General features: G+C 43.0%; 1 protein-coding gene across 1 annotated transcript; it reads right to left on the bottom strand.

Annotated features, from left to right (window-relative positions):
• Nucleotides 1-2,267: 2,267 nt before the first annotated feature.
• On the bottom strand, nt 2,268-14,990 carry LOC144728966 (secreted frizzled-related protein 3-like). Its single transcript, XM_078608765.1, has 6 exons — nt 13,977-14,990; nt 10,758-10,844; nt 8,103-8,168; nt 6,621-6,828; nt 4,561-4,624; nt 2,268-2,596 (listed from the first exon to the last, which is right to left on the bottom strand). The coding sequence occupies exons 1-6, from the start codon at nt 14,443-14,445 to the stop codon at nt 2,441-2,443; spliced, it is 1,050 nt and encodes a 349-aa protein (XP_078464891.1). The 5' UTR covers nt 14,446-14,990; the 3' UTR covers nt 2,268-2,440.
• Between the last annotated feature and the right edge of the window lie 7,076 nt (nt 14,991-22,066).

Here is a 22,066-nt window from a genome sequence, read left to right as displayed (position 1 = left end):
TATCTCAACTGGTATGCAGAAGTTCGTGGGTCCGATCGCGAATATTATGCCTGTATATTTGGAGTTTGCATGTTCTCCCTGTGGTCGCGTGGATTTTTCTCTGTTGATCTCGACATTTCCACGTGACGAGCCACTTCGTTGAGCGATCATTTATGGCCAGGTCGCTTCTGAGAAAGAGTTCTACGTAGTGCAGTGGGCCTTACCCGGTAAAATAGAAATAGTTATGTCCGTTAAATATTGTGCACGCTACAAATTGCGTTATTATTCTTATTATTTGGACTGATTTTTCAAACGTTTCTGTTCTCACGAAGTTTAAAGGGTGCGAGAGGGAGAGGAGTGGGGGGATGGTGGGGGTATCCACTCCATTCTTCCTTTAGTCCACCGGGTACAATCAGCATAAAGTAACGTAGTCCACGTGGGCCTTTAGACTGCAATGTACACGTGCATTTTTGCATCTCATTTCCAGTTCACGAAACAGTGCGGTGGAATACGCGTTAGTGACGTGGCAACAATGCATCCTTTATTCTGATGATGCGGCACTTTCTTATAGAGGCAGTACAAGGCAGGTGCGAGCACATGAGATCAAAAATTCACAGAACCTCTGCACACATTTTGCAGACAGCACCCTCATATCAAAGGACACAGCACTATGATGTCTGATGCATTTGCACGTACCGTGTTTCTGTGGTAGTTTACTTTTTTCTGTTAATTACCGAATGCTTTAGATGCATCCTAGAAATAAATGTCCCAATGATGGCATGCACTCCAAGCCATTCATATGCACCCACCGTGGCGCAGAGTGAAAGCCGACTAGAGTTAATCAGATATATACGTTCACATTTTACGATTACTTACATACATGATATACCGTATACTTGCCTTTGTCATGCACACTCAAAGTACATTACTTGTAGTTCAAACTTTGTTAGCTTCACACAATGCCCACTGAAGCTTTTGAATATACAGGGCTCTTAAACAACATATTCTTTTTTGTGTTTTGTAAAATTACAATATCTCCTAGAGGCTATTTCAAAAATCCTTCTTGTCATTCATTTAAGTCATTCATAGAATGGAAATATATTCTCTCTTGTGCGATGATCTGTTCAGCGCGAAATGATCAGGCGGTGTGCAGGTCTTACACAGAACAACGTACTGTTGACGCACATAGCACGGTTAGCCCAGTTGTGCCACAAGGAAGAATTCTTTCCTCCCAGGCGAAGGCAACTCTTGAATGACGACATTGATGTGCATTCTAGATTAGCTAGAAACGTGTGCATTATTTTTTGTGTATGCAAACAATCCATGCAGTTCACTCGCAGTAGCGTATTACATATTGACATATTATAAGATACCGATGCAAACACATCTCATTCTCAAGATATTTTGCCATGCAATACAGCAAACAGGGCTAGAAAGGGTCGCATTTTTTAATTGCTGTTGGCTGTTTAAAGTCGGCGCTGAAACGTCCCAACAGCGAGGATGTCCGTTCAAGATTTAGTGGTGGTGTCATTATTTTGGCAGTCCGCCTGATACTATACCATCTTATTAAAATTTAAAAAAAATCTTAAACACTGTCAGTACCTTACAATGCATATTTATTTTTACGTTCAAATATATGTGTATCAGTTTTATGTCCACATTGCAGGCAGTCAGTTGGGAATATAGCTCAATTGTCTTTATATTGTTCGGTGCAACTCATCATTACATGGTTTGCCTTCACTAGAACCAGACTTTCATATTCATCATCACTGTTTTACATCAAATTAAATGTTGCCTGGATGTGAACAATTATAGAATGCCAATGTATACAGTGGCTTACATTTCTAGCCCTGAAACACTGTCCAATATACCGTGAACATAATGCAGGCCTGCCGACTTACTGTTAAAAGGATACAATATACCTTTAAAAGTGATTTTTTTTTCATTTACACTGAATATACCATAACACACTGTTGATACGTAACATGCTGTCATGATAACAGCTGTGAATCTCAGCATTTTTTACTCCTCAGGAGACTAAACTAGAGTGAATCACTCTCTTATTTAAAGCAGCATATTATGCAGCACTCTGGCTGATTGTAGCAGGCCTCAGCAAGCATAATGTATAATTTCTTTTATATATTTATATTTAAAGACAAAAAAAAAGTGATTAATATGCTGTGCAAAAAAAAGAGAAACCTTCACAAAACATTACAATCTCAAGCTCTAAGTAATGATTTCAGAATCTTCACTATTACTTTTGATCACAACTTGCTATCTGATCTTAATTTTTTTTTTCTCTCATAAATAGTCTTCGAGACTAGTGGTGTCAGAAAGAGTAACAGCTGTACATCAGAAGTTCAATAGTGCAATATAACCATCACCACCCCCCCCCCCCCCCCTTTCTCTCGCCCGAGTGCTCACCACACACACACCGCTAACTCGCGTCCGTCGCCGGCTCTCATCCACTTCTCGGCCGTCCACCCCTGTCCTTGCTGCGGCTGTTTTTGCCATCGTCGCTGGGGCCACCCTTGGGTCTGCCACTGCTCCCGGACCTTCTGATCCCTGTGGTGCTCCTCCCAGGGCCTTTTGGTCTGCCCAGCTTTTGGTCCCAGCGCTAGCCACACACAGCAGCAGCAGCAGCAACAGCAGAAGCAGCACACTCGGATGAGGCCGTCAGCATCAGCATCGTCTCGAGGTCACAGAGTTCGACACAACAGAGACTAAGGCATATGTTGTAGAGTGAATCTATTTTATTTATGTTTTCCCCAACATACGATACGTGGTTTATCCCAGTCTGTTTAGAATTAATAAGGCATATAGGCCAAAATATGAAGACCTGTCTTTCTTTTCATTAATAGTAATAATAATGACAACCTTTATATTATTGTTATTTAACATGTTGTTGCATGCGTAAATTAGCTGTGCTGTTAGCAGGCATAGCAAAGTGCTCCGAGAGATGAAGGCGTGACCAGACGCACACAAACACACAATTGTAACAGTGTCCTTCTCTTACCACAAACTAAAAACACATGTCATCACATTGTTTACGTTTTGGTGCTGCTCTTTGCATGTTGTTATGCTAGTTTTAATGTGCTTACAACACATTCTTCGTAACTACTAGAATAATATGGAAATAACTGCGTGACATTTCATTGTGATAAATTAATAAAATAAATGTTTTCAAGATAAATATCACGCATCAAAGCTTGTAGGGACAATTGGATATGATTTAAAGTATTATTATGGTCACTGTTAATCTTAAAGGACAGTAATTATTTTTGGCTGACTCTTGCCAGTCATAAATTACATGTTCTATTTAAATATTCTGTTATCACCATCGAAGACAACTACTATGACCACATGTACACACATATGTTCTGTGCAATTATAGGTATGGCCTGTATTTTTCTAAGTGTCTAATTTGTGTTTAAAGCAGAAGTTCATACAACGCATGTAGATTTTTAAGCATTGAAGTCTCTTATGTTCCATAAAGTATCTCTATGATATGTATTGAGGTTATCAAAGAGAACGTTCATTGAGATAGTTTATCTATATTGTACGATAAAACTGATTGCACATAGTTGGGCATGAAGGAATTACTTTATCATTTATTTTAGTTATTTAAAAAAAATGTGGATAAGGCTGAGCGCATTGTACTTGCAATGCGAGTATCACGTGACATATATGCAATGCATGATGGGAGCTTTTCCCACCTGCTGTTAGTGAGCAGCACACAGTTGTGTGTTGTTAATTTTAAAAAATGTACCTATAGAATTTGACATCCAGAAAAACATCCTAGTCTTAGAAACAACTAGGTCAGAGGATATTTAATATCCACTTTATAGGATATGCACAGTTTTGTAAGATCTCACAAATCATTGACAGGCACTAAGAATCCAAATCTTGATCTCCGTGCAAACTGACCCAGAGCTGAGTGTGATAACTGCCAGATTATTCAGCCATCACGTTGCCTTGGTAAATGAATAGAACAAGTCGAATGAAAACCTGAGTAGCAGCACACTCATCTCTGTGGAGAGCGTGTTGTATAATACTCGAATTGTCAAGCAGCAACTGTGAAGGGGGCTGTTCAAACGAGCGTTGTGGAAATGATTCGTAATTGGTTTATTTTGGTTTGACCGTTGAGGTATAGCATGCATTTTAAACTTTAACTCTCCACCCACCTGAAAAAGCCGAGCAAATCAAGTTGTCACGTGGGCAAATGTGCCAATTGATTTGGTTTTTCAGCAAACCGGAATGTTGAAAAGCAAGAAAAATATTGACATTTTTACATCCGATGTTTCACTGGAGATTACATCCAGCATCAGCAGGTGAGAAACATGTTTTTGGAAATTTCAGGCTGTAAATGTCCTAGACGCAGACAATACGTGTGGTGGGCGGGGGGGGTGCAAACATTGACAAGCTTGGTGCCTCACTTGGTTGTTAATTGTACACTTTATATTGGCCCAAAAGCTCAAAGGACGCGGGAACGGCTGAGGAGATTGTTGCACCATAACCCGCTGATTTATTGCAGGCAATTGGGAATCGATGTCTGTGCTCGTAACCTTTGTGTATTATTACCTTTACTTTCTTTCCCCAACGCTCTTTCCATTTTTCAGCCACACAGCCATCAAACAGCAACAACCTGCAGGGAACATGAGAACACGTCTTATTTGAGACAATTTATACTCGCGTCTAGAATGAACGCAGCTGCGACTCAAGACGTACAGAGAGTTGCAAAACTGACAGCCACCAAAAATTGGGAGAATATGTTTCATCTTTGTACGATTTTATGTTAGAGGGGACGATCAGTTGTAAGTCAGAGGAGAAGAGGATGGTTGTGAGCTTAGGCTGCAGACAGGTGCAGGGAGTAGGTAGCACAGACGGCTGGGGGGTAGGGAGTTCTAGACTACGGGAACAGCAAAGGAGGGATCATATAGAAGGGAAAACATCTTCTTGGTTCTTTCGGTAAAGTCACGTAGAAGGGAAGTAATAAAATAATAAAAAATAAAACATAATAAAATAAAATAATTCTCACGACGTTTCGGCTACAACGCAAGCAGCCGTCTTCAGGTGAAGACGGCTGCTTGAAGACGGCTGCTTGCGTTGTAGCCGAAACGTCGTGAGAATTATTTTATTTTATTATGTTTTATTTTTATTATTTTATTACTTCCCTTCTACGTGACTTTACCGAAAGAACCAAGCAGATGAATCCCTGCAGTCACGAAAGCTTTAAATCGAAAAGGGAAAACATATTAATCAATTCCTCAAATTTTTTACCAACACTTCAAGTGGAAAACAGACATATGACAATTATTCGTATTCAATTCACAAATATGCGGCACTACTAACTTTTAATACATATAAATAACAATAGAAATGTGATTGTAACATTCATATTGATATAAATTATTAACTGGATCTTCTAGGAGTGAGGCTTTGCCCCTCTACACAACACCTGGAGAGACTGCATTAACAGAGGTTTAGTCTTCTTTGTGATAAGTTAAATGGCTTAAATTCACCACAACTGAGATTTAACACTCATATGTGTATGTATTTGTGACTAGCTTCTCACATGCCTCTAAGATGGAATTTCTAAGAGGCTGTTTTATTCCAGTCAAAGCCATTACAACTGTCACAGGAATACTTGGACTATATGAGTAGAGTATAAGCATGTGGAGTTAATTGAACCGCTGTATTTACACCTGTAATAGTTATTATATTCGCAACAATTCACATTACGTGTACATTACTTGTGTATTTAGTTACAGTACATATCTATACAGATGGGATTGATGTCATTGATTACATAATGAATGCATTGGTCTTTAAAGAGATGATGGGCTATTTCGTAAACGAGAGCTGTTTTTTCTTACAAACACAACGATTAAAATAAGTTGGCATTTATTAATTTAAATATGATATTCTTCATGACAGTTACACAGGTCTCCATGAATGCCACTTAACGGTTAACTTTACAGAGATTTTTGTCAAAATTAAGGTGTTCCCATTTATACTGCTAAAAGCACAGAGGCAGTGGGGATTTAATAACACCTGCCCATTTATTTTTCTTAAAATTCCTCCCTCGGTGCATTTAAATGGTGGAATTGCCCCGCAGGCACAGCAAGTCAATGTCCAACTCACAAATATGAAGGAGGCATCATCACTGCGATACTCTATGATACCCACGACGCAGTTTTTAGTGTTTAATTGTTTTGTCCTTCCAGATACGGTTGGCTACGTACGCTGCGAAAAATGTTCAACATACATACAGTACATACACTTGGCTCATTAACTTCCTCAGTGTACAATTATAGTTGGTGCTCTACATCGATATCAGCCATATGAAGAAGAAGAAGACCGATTTAAAGCTTTCGTGGCTGCAGGGATTCATCTTCTTGGTTCTTTCGGTAAAGTCACGTAGAAGGGAAATAATAAAATAATAATAGACCTGTTCTTCACCTGAGGACGGCTGCTTGCGTTGTGGCCGAAACGTCGTGAGAATTATTTTATTATGTTTTATTTTTATTATTTTATTATTTCCCTTCTACGTGACTTTACCGAAAGAACCAAGAAGATGTACAATTATAGTACATCAAGATCAGCCATATGAAAAAGAAGACCTCCAATGCCTCTCCCACCTGGCGCGCATGCGGTCCTCATAGCCCATAACGATGTACTCGTCGGCCGTTAGAAGCTCAGGGCACAGGCAGGAGGAGTTGGTGTACAGGTGGACGTCCCCACGTGAGATGCTGACACCCGATGACTTGATGACGTCCTTCACCTCCACCGTCGTTTGAATCTCACTGCAGCCGCTCCTGTGAACGTCCTTCACTCGGGCGCGGATCACTGTGAAGCGCACGAGCCACGCCACGTGCACGTGACTCAAACGTCAGAGGCTCATTACGATGTGTGATCATCCTGTGGTGCAATGGTAAAGCTGCAGCCCTAAAATGTCTAATTGTCTTTCTCACGTCACTGCTGGTGGGAAAGTGCCACACTCTAAAGATGTGGGTTTTTTTGGGGCCTTCTCTTCAATGCTGGCCAGGTGTCTTGAAAGAGGTGGATTGTATTCTAGATTTGAAGCTTTCGTGACTGTAAGGATTCATATTATTAGGTTTTTTCGGTAAAGTCACATAGGTAAAAAATTAAAATTAATAAACGTGACTTTAAGTCACGTAGGTAAAAAAAATAAAAGTAATACAAGTAAAATAAAATGTTTTATTTTACTTTTATTAATTTAAAAAACCTAAGAATATAGGTGGATTGTACCCACAATTTACCCCACCACACGTGACCTGACAATCAACTAACTGTGCTGTACTCATTTAGACTGCTGAAGGGACAGAGGATGGGCGGTTTATGAAACTTGCCAACTATTTTAACTGTCGCAGCAGCAAGAGACACACCATGGCAGCATCCACGTTACATACAGTGTATTAACTGTGGCTTAATCTAATACACCGATTATGTCATTTTTAATTACTGCCACTGTATTTGGATTCAAAGTTATCAACTAAATGTTTGTGAAAGCTTTACAAAAAATATATGCATAACTGTGCATTGCACCAGTAAGGCAATGGTTATAAAATATCAACAGAACATCTCAACAATAACAAAAATTGTCACAGTATGAGATGCTAATCATCCACATTCGTGATCCTGAGGTAGTGATGTAAATTCCACAATATCACATCATGGGCCAGTCAATATATTTGATGACCACTGTTGACTTCGCGCAAAAAATAGTATAAAAAATACTCCACGGTATAGCATAACATAACATAAATTCACCAACGTGTCAGAAATTAACTGGAACTTCGAGGATTTAAGTATAAGGCACATGTTAAGAACTAGCTTGTGAAAATGATATGGCTGTATACTGAACACTGGTATTAGATCATAGGACTGTGGGGCAGAGTATCCAGCATGTTCAGCTTACCGTTTATCAAGGCTTTCTCTACAACATTTGTCAACAACTACATGTCAACAAAATGCCAAACAAATACAATGCAAAATAAAGTCCCATAAGTGTGTTCCTGTCTCCGTTAATTTATTATTTGTATCTTTTTTTATTTATGTTGGAATAACTTTAAAGAAGATATTTTCTTGAATGCACTCACCATAGTTGTAATTTTTGGCAGCGTACGTCTTTTGGTTGGCCTTGATTTTTCGACATTTGCATCGCTCTGCAGCAGAAAGTGAAACCCGATGGCATGGCATGAGAATGATGGAAAAATGTGCACATTTCCTCACGACATATTCCGCATCATGGAAAACGCATGGCATCTAACCTCGAGAAATTAAGCTGACAGCTTCCTGGAGACTCCTACGTTGAACACGCAAGCATATTCCAAACTTTACAGAGAATGGGCAAAGCTGATGGAACACAACTACCAAGTCAAGTTTAAATCAGATACACCGTGCAAGTATGCTGTGTTGGTGGATTCCTACAGTACATCAGTTCTGAATTTGCAATGCTCTACCCAAATGATAATATATATTTTAAAAAATACTGTGGAAAATAAACTGATTTTCATCTTTTTTTTCTCCTTTGAAGCCGTCTATTTTTCATTATTTTAAAATGAAAATGTCCGTCGTACGTCATCTTTTGCATTCCAAATTTCTGCAGATATTAAATTTGTAAAATGGTCGTGTCTGTTTTTTATGACTTCATTAAAACTTTCAGCATGATCGTTTTCCCACCAAATCACATGCAATGCATCCACTGATATTGTTATCTTGAATCAGGTGTGCACACTAATTATTCAATGTCAACAGGTCAGTAAAGCAGAGAATTGCCAACATTGAGCAATTTGTTTGCATTGTAGGTGGCAAGGCACGGACTCGTATGTTATTATTCACACCTGCCTAATAGTCTCAAGTAAGATGCACTCCACATGGTTACTAGATTTAACATATGTACCAAATTAGTTTAACAGTGCAACTTTGTCAAGTAGACTCCGTATGGCAGAGAAAAGAGACAGAGGGACGGGTCGATGCTTTTTTTCTGAGAACCAAATCAAACACAAGCACCTTTAAGTTGATTCAATAATAATAATAAACAAGAGACTGTGTAAATATTTTCCATATGTTATTGTAGCCTACACTCCGAAGTTATATTCGTCTATTATTGTAACCGTCGGTGGGGTTGGCGGTTCTGGGTGCGGTGAGATTTGAGTTTCTCTAAAGACGTCTGGTTCAAATTCGCACTGCCACCCCAAGGGACAAGCACTAATCAGGTTGTGAAAATCTGTTCAATCTCACATTTTTATTTAACTCTAAAGCAAACTGATGACACCTGTCGTCGGCGGACCCTCACAAATAAGCAGGACCTTGCATTCGGCGTTCATTTAAAAAAATACACATTTTACGCGCGTGTGGTGCCTGCGTTGATGCTGCCGCCGCACGCAATGACACGAGTGCGTGCGTTGTTTATTGAAACGCTTGCAGAGAGGGTTCAAGGAGGTTCGCGGGCATTTGGCAGCACGAGTTTAGTTCTAATCAATGTCAAAATAATTTTTAAAAAACGTATGTGACGAATGAGCACTGAATGTAACAAAAACCCATCTCTCTCCACCTGGATCACATTATTAACACGCGATGTGGGTAATCGTTTTACGGAGCACACAGTGAACTTCCTCCAAGAGACACGCTTTGCCTCTCTGTTCTTCTTAATAATTATTAGTTCATGACTCCAGAGCTCCCTCCATGAGTCAGAAGTTAGAGCTGTAATATTGCAGAGTATCCATAGATACCGTGTGTAAGTTCATATTCTACCGTTCACAACATTCTTCTGTTGGCAAATTTTCTAACTTGCAACAATTTTTGGATTTTTCTCACTACCAATTACACAATATGGCATTGTGCTATCAGAGGTATGTTAGTCAGCTGTATCCAACTGTGCAAATGAGATATCCTGCATCACATCATGTGAGGACATGTCCCTAGAAGACACCACTACAAAACTACATTTTGGAAGCCACATTTACCCAACTGTAAAATATCGGTTCCCTGCATGTTTATTATCCATTTTCTTTATAAATGCTATCATATTTGACTATTCAAGAAATCGTGGCAATTTGTGAACATACTGATGACTGAAGGCCACCCCATACCGTGTCAATAAAGGGATGTTGTTTGATCATACTTCACCATACCAGTCGAAGTGGGATTGGTGGGAAGGGGTGGTGGTGCAGATACAAACTGGTTCAGATATAGCTGATCACTGACGTCAGCCGTGACAGCGAATCCAATTCAGGTCAGCGGGTTCACAGAGAGCTGAGCTAACCGCTGCACCATTGCTACAACTCCCCATCATATTTTTTACTTTTTTTTATTAGGTTGTCAATGGCGATACCACAAATAGAGCTGAAACAATCATCCACTCACTGCTTGCAGCTTTAGACATAGAATCCTGTAGATTAAAGAGTGTTTACAGAGGAACTTTACCTAGGTGATGTGCGTGTGAGCGGTAGTGTAGCGGTTAGCGCGCTGCGCTACGAACCCGGCGACACGGGTTCGATTCCTGCTCACGGCCCCAACACCAGTGACGATTATCTGAACCGGTCCCCGGCCTCCCCTAGGTCCACTCAGCCTCAAATGAGTACCTAGTTCAGTGTGTAAACATTGCCACTAGGGAGACAAAGACGGTCGGGCGTGGTGCTGGTCACCCAACCCCCTCGTGTACCGTTCTGCTAACAGCACTTGCTCCTACAGTCTGTTAAGGCTATATGGGGGGGACCTTTGTTTTTTTTGTTGTGAGCCGAGAGACTCACCTGGGCTGTTGTTGCGGCACGCCGGTGGAGGGTGAGGCCCCTCGGTCTGCATGAACACGACCGACGTCGAGTCCGTGCTCTTCTCATCTGAGTGACACGCGGGCACAAATTTCACCTCGTGCGCTGCTCATTGGACAAGCACCACATGCGGACACGAATGGTATTTGCGCGTGGGGTCGCACGATCATTACATGGTGACTCACCCACACCGTGCGTACGTGGCCGTTTGTTTCACTCATAGCTACGCTGGCTTGATCGATTCAAGTATTCCCCCAACTTTCATTTGAAGGATGTGGTTGCATATATTTGTCAAAATGCACCGTGAGCATTCGCATAACTTGTGTGCATGCATACGTACATATGAAGGTAGATTTATGGTTGGATGTTCAATTAATGCACGACATGCGATTGTGAGTTTTTCTGAGAAACTGCACACGTGAGCATACATGTCCCTAGAAGACCGTATAACAATGTCTACACGCACTGTAATAGAGTTGAATGACGTAGATATCAGTTTACGGAGAGTATGTTGTATGGTAACAAGATGGATAGTGGCCAGGCCGTGTGTGCTTATACGGTGTTGTGATAATCGATTACTTCAAAATCACAAGTTAGAGAAATCGGGTCTCTAGTTTACCCATGCGGGTATTTTTCTCATCCATAAACGTTTTGTGGTCCTCACAAACAAAACGACGCGGATGGAAAGCACTTCATGCTGACTGAGGTGGAAACAGTATCACGCCCTGCCGGGACCATGCAATTTGCAGCTCCTAATTGACCTGTCCCGACCTTTCGGAGTGCTTGTTTTCAAACTCGGCAAACACACCACGAACGTACATTGGCGACAGTAAAGTCCACTGGCGGGCTATTACGGCAATGCAACACCGCAAATGCGTATACCTGTACACATAGATACCTGCTATAAACGGCAATAAAGGTAGAGAGAAGTTCATACGGAAACCTTCTGCAGTGTCTACATTGCTGTGAAGTTTTTAAAACTTAATTTCTAGAGCTACTTGCAGGGCACACTTTTGCATACAAAACTGTGCATTTCATCATTTCCGAATGAACCATGTAATATTTGTTCTTGTTCGTGAATATTAAAAACTAAAATATGCTCGTGGGGGAAGTCTAGCCAATCGCCAACCCATCCATTCCAACACTCTGTCTTTGCCTATCTACGAGAGCCGGTCGACGTCTCTTTTGCTGGGTTCCTTTCGTCGGAGTTGCGGGAATTCAGCTACAAAGAGGAGCCCTCTGAGCAGGAAAAAAATGAGCAGTCGCAAGGGATAAGGTCGACAGATGTTTGTCCAAATGCAAGTTCACCTCCCCCTGGACTGCGTATACGCAAGTGGCCGTAGGCGTCGCTCCGAGGGTCATCAATGCGCTCACGGGGCAGTGACCAAGGAGGACAATTCACGAGGCGAGCGTCGCACATCGAAGTGACTCGCCGCTTTGTCGAGGCACCTCTGTGAGTTTGTGAAAAGCACCTCGAGGGATCAAACTCGGTGATAGATTAGAAAGCGAACCTTGGAACAAATGGGCACCGCAATGCACTCCTTCGGGACATGTTGATGGGTTTTATTTTATTTTGCATAATGCGCATTGGCTGTGTGTTTTATTGTACACAGGACTTGTATTTACACGTGACTTTATGCACAAAGGACTTGACATTTTCACAGATGTCCAGGCGGGACATTTGTGCAAAAAGAGCTTTAATTACTCATAGGATTCCTCCAGTATAAATTCATCTTCTGATGCTGATAACCGCAGCACCAGTGCACGTTTGTGTATGCGAGATGTGGAATTCGCTTTGGCTCACTCTGGGTTGGGGTGGGGGGAGGATTGTGGACGGTGGCGATTTAGAGCCTCGCTGCTTATCAGCGTTGTTAAAGCGTCGCTTATCCTTTTTATTAGTGGTCGTGTGAAGTGTGCGCCTTGTTATCGCGCGGTATTGATGGCTCGACGTCGCGCCCTTGCCTAGGCCACACTGCGGAGGTTAATGCATTTGACTTCATACCGTTAAACGTGGGACCGCCCTGGGACCTTATAAAACCCGGGCCGGGTTATTAAACTACTTCGAGAGCTGCTGCTGTAACACTGCACCCCCCCCCCCCCGTTGCTCTTTGTTATCATGTTTAAATACAAAAGAATAAAAAAAACATAGTATACTAACGCACGCGTGTAGGGATCGCGTTTTATATTCATATAAACCTTTATTTGTAAAAACGTGGTTTGAATGACAGATATCACTGGAGCGTGCGGTTGAAAACGTGCGATCACAATTGGCGCAGATGAGGCTCCAAGGTGGACGTCTCACATCTGCCTGGCGTGACAGCGGTGGTTAACTGATTAACGCGACTTATTTTAAGTGGGATAATGGCATCAATCTGTTAGCCCTGATCCCAATAATTATTTACGCGAAACATTTTCTCGTAAGTGTTAACATACCACGCGTTGCATACTCACGCGTAGGAATTCGTAAAAAAAAAAGTTGTTCAAATGTTAAAGTGATTTACAACGTATTTACAGTGCACTTGATGCACAGATGAGATGTAAGTGCCGTTCTATATATAACAAAGTACGTTGCGTGAACTCGGTATTTTTTTAAAGATTATAAGCAACTTTATTGAAATGATTATAAAACGCCGACTTAGAATGAATGCGCGCGTAATTCAACAGGTCCACTGTGTCAAGTTGTAAATTCCCGTGCTGCTGTGTACGTGCACAACCATCACGCAACACCAACACAATCATCATCATCATCATCATAAAAGTGCCACTTCCGTCGACATGATTACCAATCATCTTCATCACTCATCATCCTCATCACTAAGCACCATCATCACCATCATCAAACACCGCCACCACCATCGTCGTCATGTCCATCACCTCCAACAACCACCACCGAGTTCAACACGTAGCAGGTTTTCGCGACCAATATCATCCACAATAGAGGTTTTTTTTGGGGTTAGATCGCGTAAATATATAAAAGTATCGTTAAAACCCGCCACCACCCGACACAGCCAACTAGTAAGGGTTGTCACGTCAACAGAACGTGGCCAATTCGTCACTAGTACAGCAACACCGGTTGTGTGTTGGAGAGCCAAACCACAACATTAACAATCTTGAGTTCGACGTTTCGCCAGGAATCGCATCCAGCGTCATCCCCGCCAACGCCACGCGATCACCATCTCCACCATCTGCGAGTTCACTCACCTTCTGGCATGACCGTGACGATGGCCTCCGGCGAGATGCACACCGCTCGCTCGTACACGGGCAGTTCGTCGCAGGCCATGCTCTCGGGCCAGTCGTGGTTGTACTGGCGCATCACGGGCCGGCACGCGTCCCGCGCCGCCTCGCACACCGCCTTGCACGGCTTGATGGGCTCCGTCTGGAACTCGATGGTGCAGATCGGCGCGTACATGGCGCACAGGAAGAAGCGCAGCACGGCGCTGCACTGCGTGTCCAGGAGGTCCTGGAACTGCTCTATGGACAGGATGGCGTTCTCCTGCGTGCTGTGATGCAGGTGGTTGGGCATTCGGGTCATGTTCCACAGCATGCTCTGGCACATGGGGATGCGCACGGGCTCGCAGGACGCCACGGCACCCGCCCCGGACGAGAGCACGCAGAGCAGAGCGCAGCAGCGCAGCAACATTCTACGAGCGGCGGAGAACATGGCTCGCATCGACAGCTGTACAAACAGCCCAGGGGCCAGGTTCCAGCAAACTAGGTGTGAATATATATATCTCTTCTGCGCCGCTCTCCCTCCCTCTCTCCCTCTCTCTCCGTGTGTGCGTCTCTCGCTCTTGACTTTTATGCCCAGCAATAAAAACTGTCGTCAACGCACATTAGCGACCGTCGTAGATCATGACCACTTGCATGGGCTGCTGGACTTTGGAAGAGAGAGAGAGGGAGTGTGTTAGTGTGTGTGCGTGTGTGCGTAAAAATATGGAGAGAGAGAGGGAAAAAAAAATTCCACCAGTCTCGCACAATAAAAACGCTTCTTCCACGACTGACTTTGCGCTTCAAGACCGACGCTGGCTTGGGCAAGTGCGCTCCCGCGTTTAAATACTTCCCGGCCAAGTGTCGTGATGCTCTGGTAGCGTCAAAGAGGAGTCGTGGACAAGTTCATCTCAAGTGGGAATGTTCCTGGCACGCTGCTGGCTCTTTGCGCAAACTCGGCGGTGACGGTGGTGGTGGTGGTGGCGGCGGCACGCGGCCGCGCTCATTGTGAGTGAGGGCTTCAGTGCCGCTACTGCCACAGAATGTAGTCACGCCTGCTGCTGCTGTTGCTGCTACGCCCCACCACTGACCCTTCTTAGAGCGGATCTCTTCTGTTTTCAGCGACAAAGGTGGCATTCTCGCGTCATTGCTGTACTCCTCTCTCTCTCTCTCTCGTCTGCGTGTGTCTGCAACATTGTTTGCTCGCCCCCTCTGCACCCGCACGTTTGGGACGCAGCGGAGTGTGTCTGTTGGGACCCAGTGGCTTAATGCGCGTGACATTTGAGAACAATCTCGGGTATTTTGCAAATTATGCCGTGTTTTTTTCTGTATTGTGGTGGTGGTGGTTGGGTTCGCCCTTAAAAAGTCAGAGCAAAAAGAGTACACGGTGGGCCGTGGCGCACGACCGCCAGAGGGCACGAGTTAGAGAGGAGTTGGCAAGTGATTTCTGGAGTCGGGGAACTTTGTCGGCGATGAGGCACGGGGCTGCGTTTCATTCGTGCGGTCCACTCGCTCGAGTCTGGGACTCGTGCAGTGACCGCAACTGTCACCCACATTTGGAAGACAATTCCCCACGGTGCGGTAAGTCGATTTATATGGACGGGCACGTGTGCTAAAAACCCAACGGACCCGCAATGTTGTATCACGTGAATTGTGCGTATTCGTGAGGCTGGTGAGTATCTAGCAGAGGTGTGGACTCGAGTCATGTGACTTGGACTCGAGTCAGACTCGAGTCATGAATTTGATGACTTGCGACTCGACTTGGACTTGCATAACAATGACTTTGTCCCACCTATGACATGTGGACTCGAGTCATGTGACTTGGACTCGAGTCAGACTCGAGTCATGAATTTGATGACTTGCGACTCGACTTGGACTTGCATAACAATGACTTTGTCCCACCTCTGGTATCTAGTACCATACTTGAAGATGCACCTGCAGGTATTTGGCCCCCAACACACATGAAAGCGAACTCTCACATCACTAAACAGCCCACCTATACCGTTTGGGTAAACTGTACTATAATATCAGCAACTCATATTTCATCTGCACGCACCGAAGCGGCGAGTTTTCACAAATCCTGTACATTAATACAGGAACATTATACATTTATATTCCTATCGTGTATAAACTACATCCGTGTACTCATGCGGATATGACACGCTGTACGATTGTGAATATTGTACAAACTTAATGTGAAGCTTTCGTGACTGCAGGAATTACTCTTTGGTTATTTCGGTAAAGTCACGTATAAAAAGAAAATAATGATTTAAATATTGTACAGTTGAAAACGATGCAAGAAAACACCACGTACCCATGTGTCTTTGTTATTTCACCTACAGCGCACAGGTGAAACAAGCACTCACATTGATGAAGAAGGCATACTGAGTGAGCGCAATGCAGCGTGACATCATCAGCGTCCGTGGTCTATCCACTGCTGGATGAAGACTTCCAAAAAGTCGTCACCGATCTCACGATGGCACAACTCTTCCTGTCGCTGCTGTGCATGAGATGATCTCGTCGCTACATCTCAGCGGTGGACATCAGGCGTGTTTCACCTCCCATTCCAACACAAATCTCATCCATCAGCGGACATCCCTTCTGGCGATTACTCTCTCGGTATAATGATCCATTCTTCTTTATTGTTCACTCTTCAGTATTGAATCTTGATTTTAAGCTTTCTTTCGTTCTTTCGGTGAAGTCACGTAGGTATAAAATAAAATAAATCACGACGTTTCGGACGCAACACAAGCGTCAGTATTTGTTCTATTTTCTTTGTGGTTGTCCATGTTTCCGATGCTGGTCATCGTAGGTAGTATGCACTGAATGGATTATTTCTCCTTAAAGCAGATTGGTCTGTTGATTTTAATTCTCAAGTTATTTTTTATATTCACTTTCATCCCGATCCGCAGGTAACAATTACCATAGGTAAGAATACTCTGATGTATTCCCGTTGTATCCTTTCATCAAATAACCTATTTTGTTTCAGCAAGCGGTCTGCTGATTATATTATTTAACCAATTGCAGACGTACGATTTTGATGCGTGATCAGTTATTAGGCCGTTGATATATGATACGTCACTTATAAATCAGAACGAGTGCTATTAATTGGACGGAGGCAAGAGCGTAAGGCAAGACTGATAAATTAAGATGGGAACACTTAATTTTTTACTATTTTACCAGGTAAGGCACACTGAGCTGTATAGCTCTTTTTCACAAACTACCTGGCTACAAATAATAGCTTAACAAAGTGGCTTATCACGTGGAATTTTTTTGCAGCCAAATACTCGAAATACGTGTTTCTAAATGTGGAGGGAAAAACCGGAGCGCACAGCGAAAAATCCATATGAACACGGGGAGAAAGGCATGCAAACTCCAAATATACAGCAGCCTTCATGGTCGGGATCGTACCCACGACTTCCTGTATACCAGGCGAGGTATTTAACATCTCGCCACCGTGGCATGGCGTGCATATGGATTGCAGCTGCAGAGGTCCAGATGTGGTTGTGATGTCATCAAGGGAAAACATACCCCAGTGCTTTCAAACTGGTGACAGATCAGCGGTGATACGTCCACAACGTTCTTTGATAAATGCTTCACAAATTTCGATTTAAAGCTCTCCAGACTGCAGGGATTCATCTTCTTATTTTATTATGTTTTATTTTTATTATTTTATTACTTCCCTTCTACGTGACTTTACCGAAAGAACCAAGAAGAGAAATGCTTCACAGTGAATATGAATATCTTTCGAGAGACATAAAAGTTTTGGGCTTTTTATTATTACCGATGAACTTAACATACAAAAGGAATTCAATGGTTCTGCACACAACTGGCATATTTCACAACGTCATGATGATGAATACACATTTCGAACTTTGTTTGAGTGGTAACCTTTGCAGACCTCGTCAAACAAAATATCATTGCATCATGCTAAGGGTGCGTATAGGCTACATATGATCAAATAACTTGCACAATTGTTTCCTTGACGTTGCAAGAGGTTAATATTGTTTTAAATCTGCGACCGTATGCTTTAACTGACTCGAGCATATTTACCGAGGTGATATTGATACATGTCAAGTGAGCCAATGTTTGCTCGTAATCGCTAATTTAACAATCCGACGTGACCCACCCATATGCAGTTTTATGGTGTACAGCCTATATAACAATACATGGCTCTTCATCTATTCATTTTCCTGCGTGTTCAAGTGAGTCAGGGTAGGGTCTGCAGTTTCATTACTTCTTTAAAAAATGTATGCACACAACAGCGTAATTTTAAACAAAGCACATGTATTGAACTACAATGGGATCATTACGCATCACTTACGTGGAACGAAAACTGAAAAAATGTTTGACACTCGAATATCCCACTTATTCACATTTAAATGCATCCCTTGCTCAACAGTGCATAGTTACCATAAAGAAGGAAATGGTGTCTCGAATTGCATTAATTGGGAGTTTAAACGAAGGGGGAAAAAAACATCAAGCAACAACGCACGTTCATTTTAACATGTCTGCCCTTCCAAATCAATTGTCAATCCACTGCTGGATGAAGGCCATCAGACGTCGCGTTGGTCAACGGGGTTGTTTGACGACACGACGGTCGGTGCGGGATTTTAGAACCGGGAAAGACGCCCGGGACGTTGCTGAGACTGCTCGCTACCAGTGCTGGTGATGATTGGGGAACTCATCAATTAACCCCCCCTCCCAGCTCACCACAGCGCTCGATCTGGACCGTACCAACTCAGCCCGAGCGCAAGGGGATGGGGAGGGAGGTGGCGTCGGACGCGAGCATTGACTTGTAAATAATAATTGATTTTCCTGCTACAACACGTTCATGCAATAAAGCAATGTTCTAAACGTGTACACGTATATGTGTCGTGTATATTCGCGGAGCTTTTTACACAATTATCTGCGCATGTTAGTCTCACATACCGTTTGGGAGATCCAGAGCGTGACTGACGGACACTTGTGAATAATTATTTATACAAATGGAAAAACTGGCAGTCCGCACGTAGTTTGGAAGTAACCGCCGTCCAGCCAGCCAAACTTTTTTTTCTTTCAAAATCAAGTAGCCCGCACCTTCTTCGGACGTGACCGTCCCTCCCTTCCGCCAGCCAGCGAACATATTTTTTTATTCCTCATATAATCTGTAGACCACCCGCCACTGAATTTATCCCTGGTTCCTTCAGGAAAGTTGTCGGTGTCAGACATCCGTTCCCAAACCACCTCGCTCCAGCCCAGTTCCACCGCTCCACGCTACTGATGTTAGCCGTGGCCCGGAATAAAATGCAGCTGGCCCAGGTTCATCGCCGAGTGTGCAAACCACCGAGCACTGCTCAACGAAAGCGAGCTGTGGTATATATACATCATACGATGTCACCTTCGGTTTTCCACACCAACTTCAAACACACCCGTCCACTGATACACCGCACGTAATACGGCAGGGTATGGAGAAGAACAAAGACTTATCCCCAGTGCCGTCTACACACCTCGGCAGGGACTAATTTAAGAGACTCGGGACAGGTTCAAGCATAATGCTTCGCTTTGGGTTTTGGCTGTGGCTCAGGAATATATTTCAGGTGGCCACTTGTCACATCACTCCCAAAAATGCATATACTGTATTGTACACATATTCTACAAAAACAAATGGTGATGTTTCCACCACTTGTGCAAAACTAGAGACACTTTGAGGCCACATGCAGTGTCAAATTCTCGCGAGCGACAGATTCAGGTGTTTGGAGTGAACTGATTATAGCAAACGCTTGATCTGTGCTTCCCACTACTCGATTGTGATTTTAGCCACCCTATTACTCAGAGAATTAAGACTGTGATGTGGTGAAATAATAGTACTTAGGGAAGTGCTTTCTTTAAGTGGGGCTGATAGGAAGACCCCACATTTTTTAGACAAGCCAGCTTAAGCAGCAGTCTCCAATTCCTTTTAATAGTGAGCAGCAATTACCAGGTCATCGGTATATACGTGTTGATCCTTTTAATAGTGAGCAGCAATTACCAGGTCATCAATATAAATGTGGTGACCAGTGAAGAGCTATCCGTTGACTGCACCCAGACATTGATCAAGCTGCCATTACACCTGTACCAGAGGGACATTTGTCCAGCCTGTGGAATACAGGACATATGGTGGACTGATTCTGGATCTTGTCACACTGCGGGGTGAAAAGTCATCTACTCAAAATAAGATGTAAAACAGGACATGCCTTTACTTCTGAATAAACATGGTATGGGAGTGTGGCAGTTGGGTTATGAGAGGCCTTGAGTTCCAGGCTTCCTATCAAGAGACATTTAGTGGTTGCCTATGCTCCCACCAAAGATGAACATCAGTAAAGGGACGCAGGTAAGATTTTGGCTAACGTGGCCCCTTGGGATAGATAACCTACTGAGTGACTTTAATTCTCGAGTGAGCGACAATGGTATAACTTGCTTGAAAGGCAGTTCTTTGAAATCATGAGCCAAATCAACTGGTCAATAATGAATCAGGGACTGCTAGACTCCTGTGCAGCCCATGGGGTCATAATCACCAACACCCTTTACCACCATAGGCTATTAAGATTTGGTATTCCACAGTTGAGGCAACATGTTAGCCCATGTTCTTAGCACAACGTCCTAGCATGGAGCTGATCTCTCCACTCACCATTGGCCACTCGATTGTGAGATATATCTGTCATTATTTCACTGTGGAGGGAGGTGTCCACCTAGGACCCCATTCACACCCATAACACTTTCGTCTCAGCTGTCGAAAGATTCCAGTAAGATTCCGCGACTCTAAGCTTAAAATACGCTGCCAAGCTTGGTGGTGTTCATTCAGACGCTGTCTTTCCGACAGCCCTGTTCTTCACCTGAGGACGGCTGCTTGCGTTGTGGCCAAAACGTCGTGAGAATTGCATTTTATTATGTTTTAATATTTTATTATTTCTCTTCTACGTGACTTTACCGAAAGAACCAAGAATATGAATTCCAGAAAGTATTTGATATCGTGCAAATGGGGTTGTCATATTTTCCCTTGGGCAGTGATGGCGCATGTCTATTATCCAGCACTGGAGGTTAGAGTGGGTGGATCATACAAATTCTAAATTTGAAGCTTTCGTGACTGCAAGGATTCATACTCTTAGATTTTTTCGGTAAAGTCACGTAGGTAAAAAATTAAATTAAAAGTTAATAATGGAAATAAAATAAAATAATAAATCACGACGTTTCGGAGGCAACACAAGTCTCCGTCATCAGGTGGGACCGTCACAGCTAAAATTACTGCATCAAGTGAGGAAAATTAGAAAAGACCAGCCGTTAAATACAAGTTAAGGGGGGAGGGGCTTATCTGAATGTGGTAACCAGGGAATGGAACGTGGGGGGTGGTGGGCGGGGCTACAAGAGAAATTGTTCAACGTCGACCTGTGCAAGTAAACGGAACTACAAGATTTATTATTTTATTTTATTTCCATTATTAACTTTTAATTTTATTTTTTACCTACGTGACTTTACCGAAAAAACCTAAGAGTATGGATCATACAAATGTTGTGAAACTCTCTTTCTGTGGGAGTCGAGATGCCATAACCCTGTCTCCCCAGAATTCAGAATAGAAAAAATGTGGACTCCGCCTGTTCCATCTCGCACATGTAGCTTTTTCTCCGGGTGCTCCGGTTTCCTCCCACATTATAAACACTCGTTAATTGGCAGATAACGTCTGAATATACGGACGACCGCAGAGCTTGGCCATTCATTGGCGTCGGCTCCCTGCATGGCTCTTCCTCACGCCTCCGAGACATCCTTTCCTACTTCGAGTGCATGAATACTATGCATGTTACAAGTTGAATATTTACTCATGATTCTGAGGAAAAATAGATGATGTTCAAGACTCTTGACTTGTGCAGGTGATATGGTAGAAATAAGCACTCAGACCAGACCTCAGCAGAAGCCCTGGCTGATGAAGTATTCCAGCTAGCAGAGACAAAGTGCCAGACTTATTATCAACGTACAACATTTCCAATACATGAGAATACTTACTGATCCTCTTGCTCGTGATCATGGTAATAAGCCTGGATATATGTGTGGCCAGGAGTCAAAAGCCTTTC

The sequence above is a fragment of the Lampetra planeri genome, chromosome 2 (genome assembly GCF_965212315.1).
Source record: "Lampetra planeri chromosome 2, kcLamPlan1.2.h2, whole genome shotgun sequence".
NCBI classification, from domain to species: Eukaryota; Metazoa; Chordata; class Hyperoartia; order Petromyzontiformes; family Petromyzontidae; genus Lampetra; species Lampetra planeri.
Note: the sequence above shows the minus strand (reverse complement) of the source record. Positions and strands in the feature narration are given on the sequence as shown.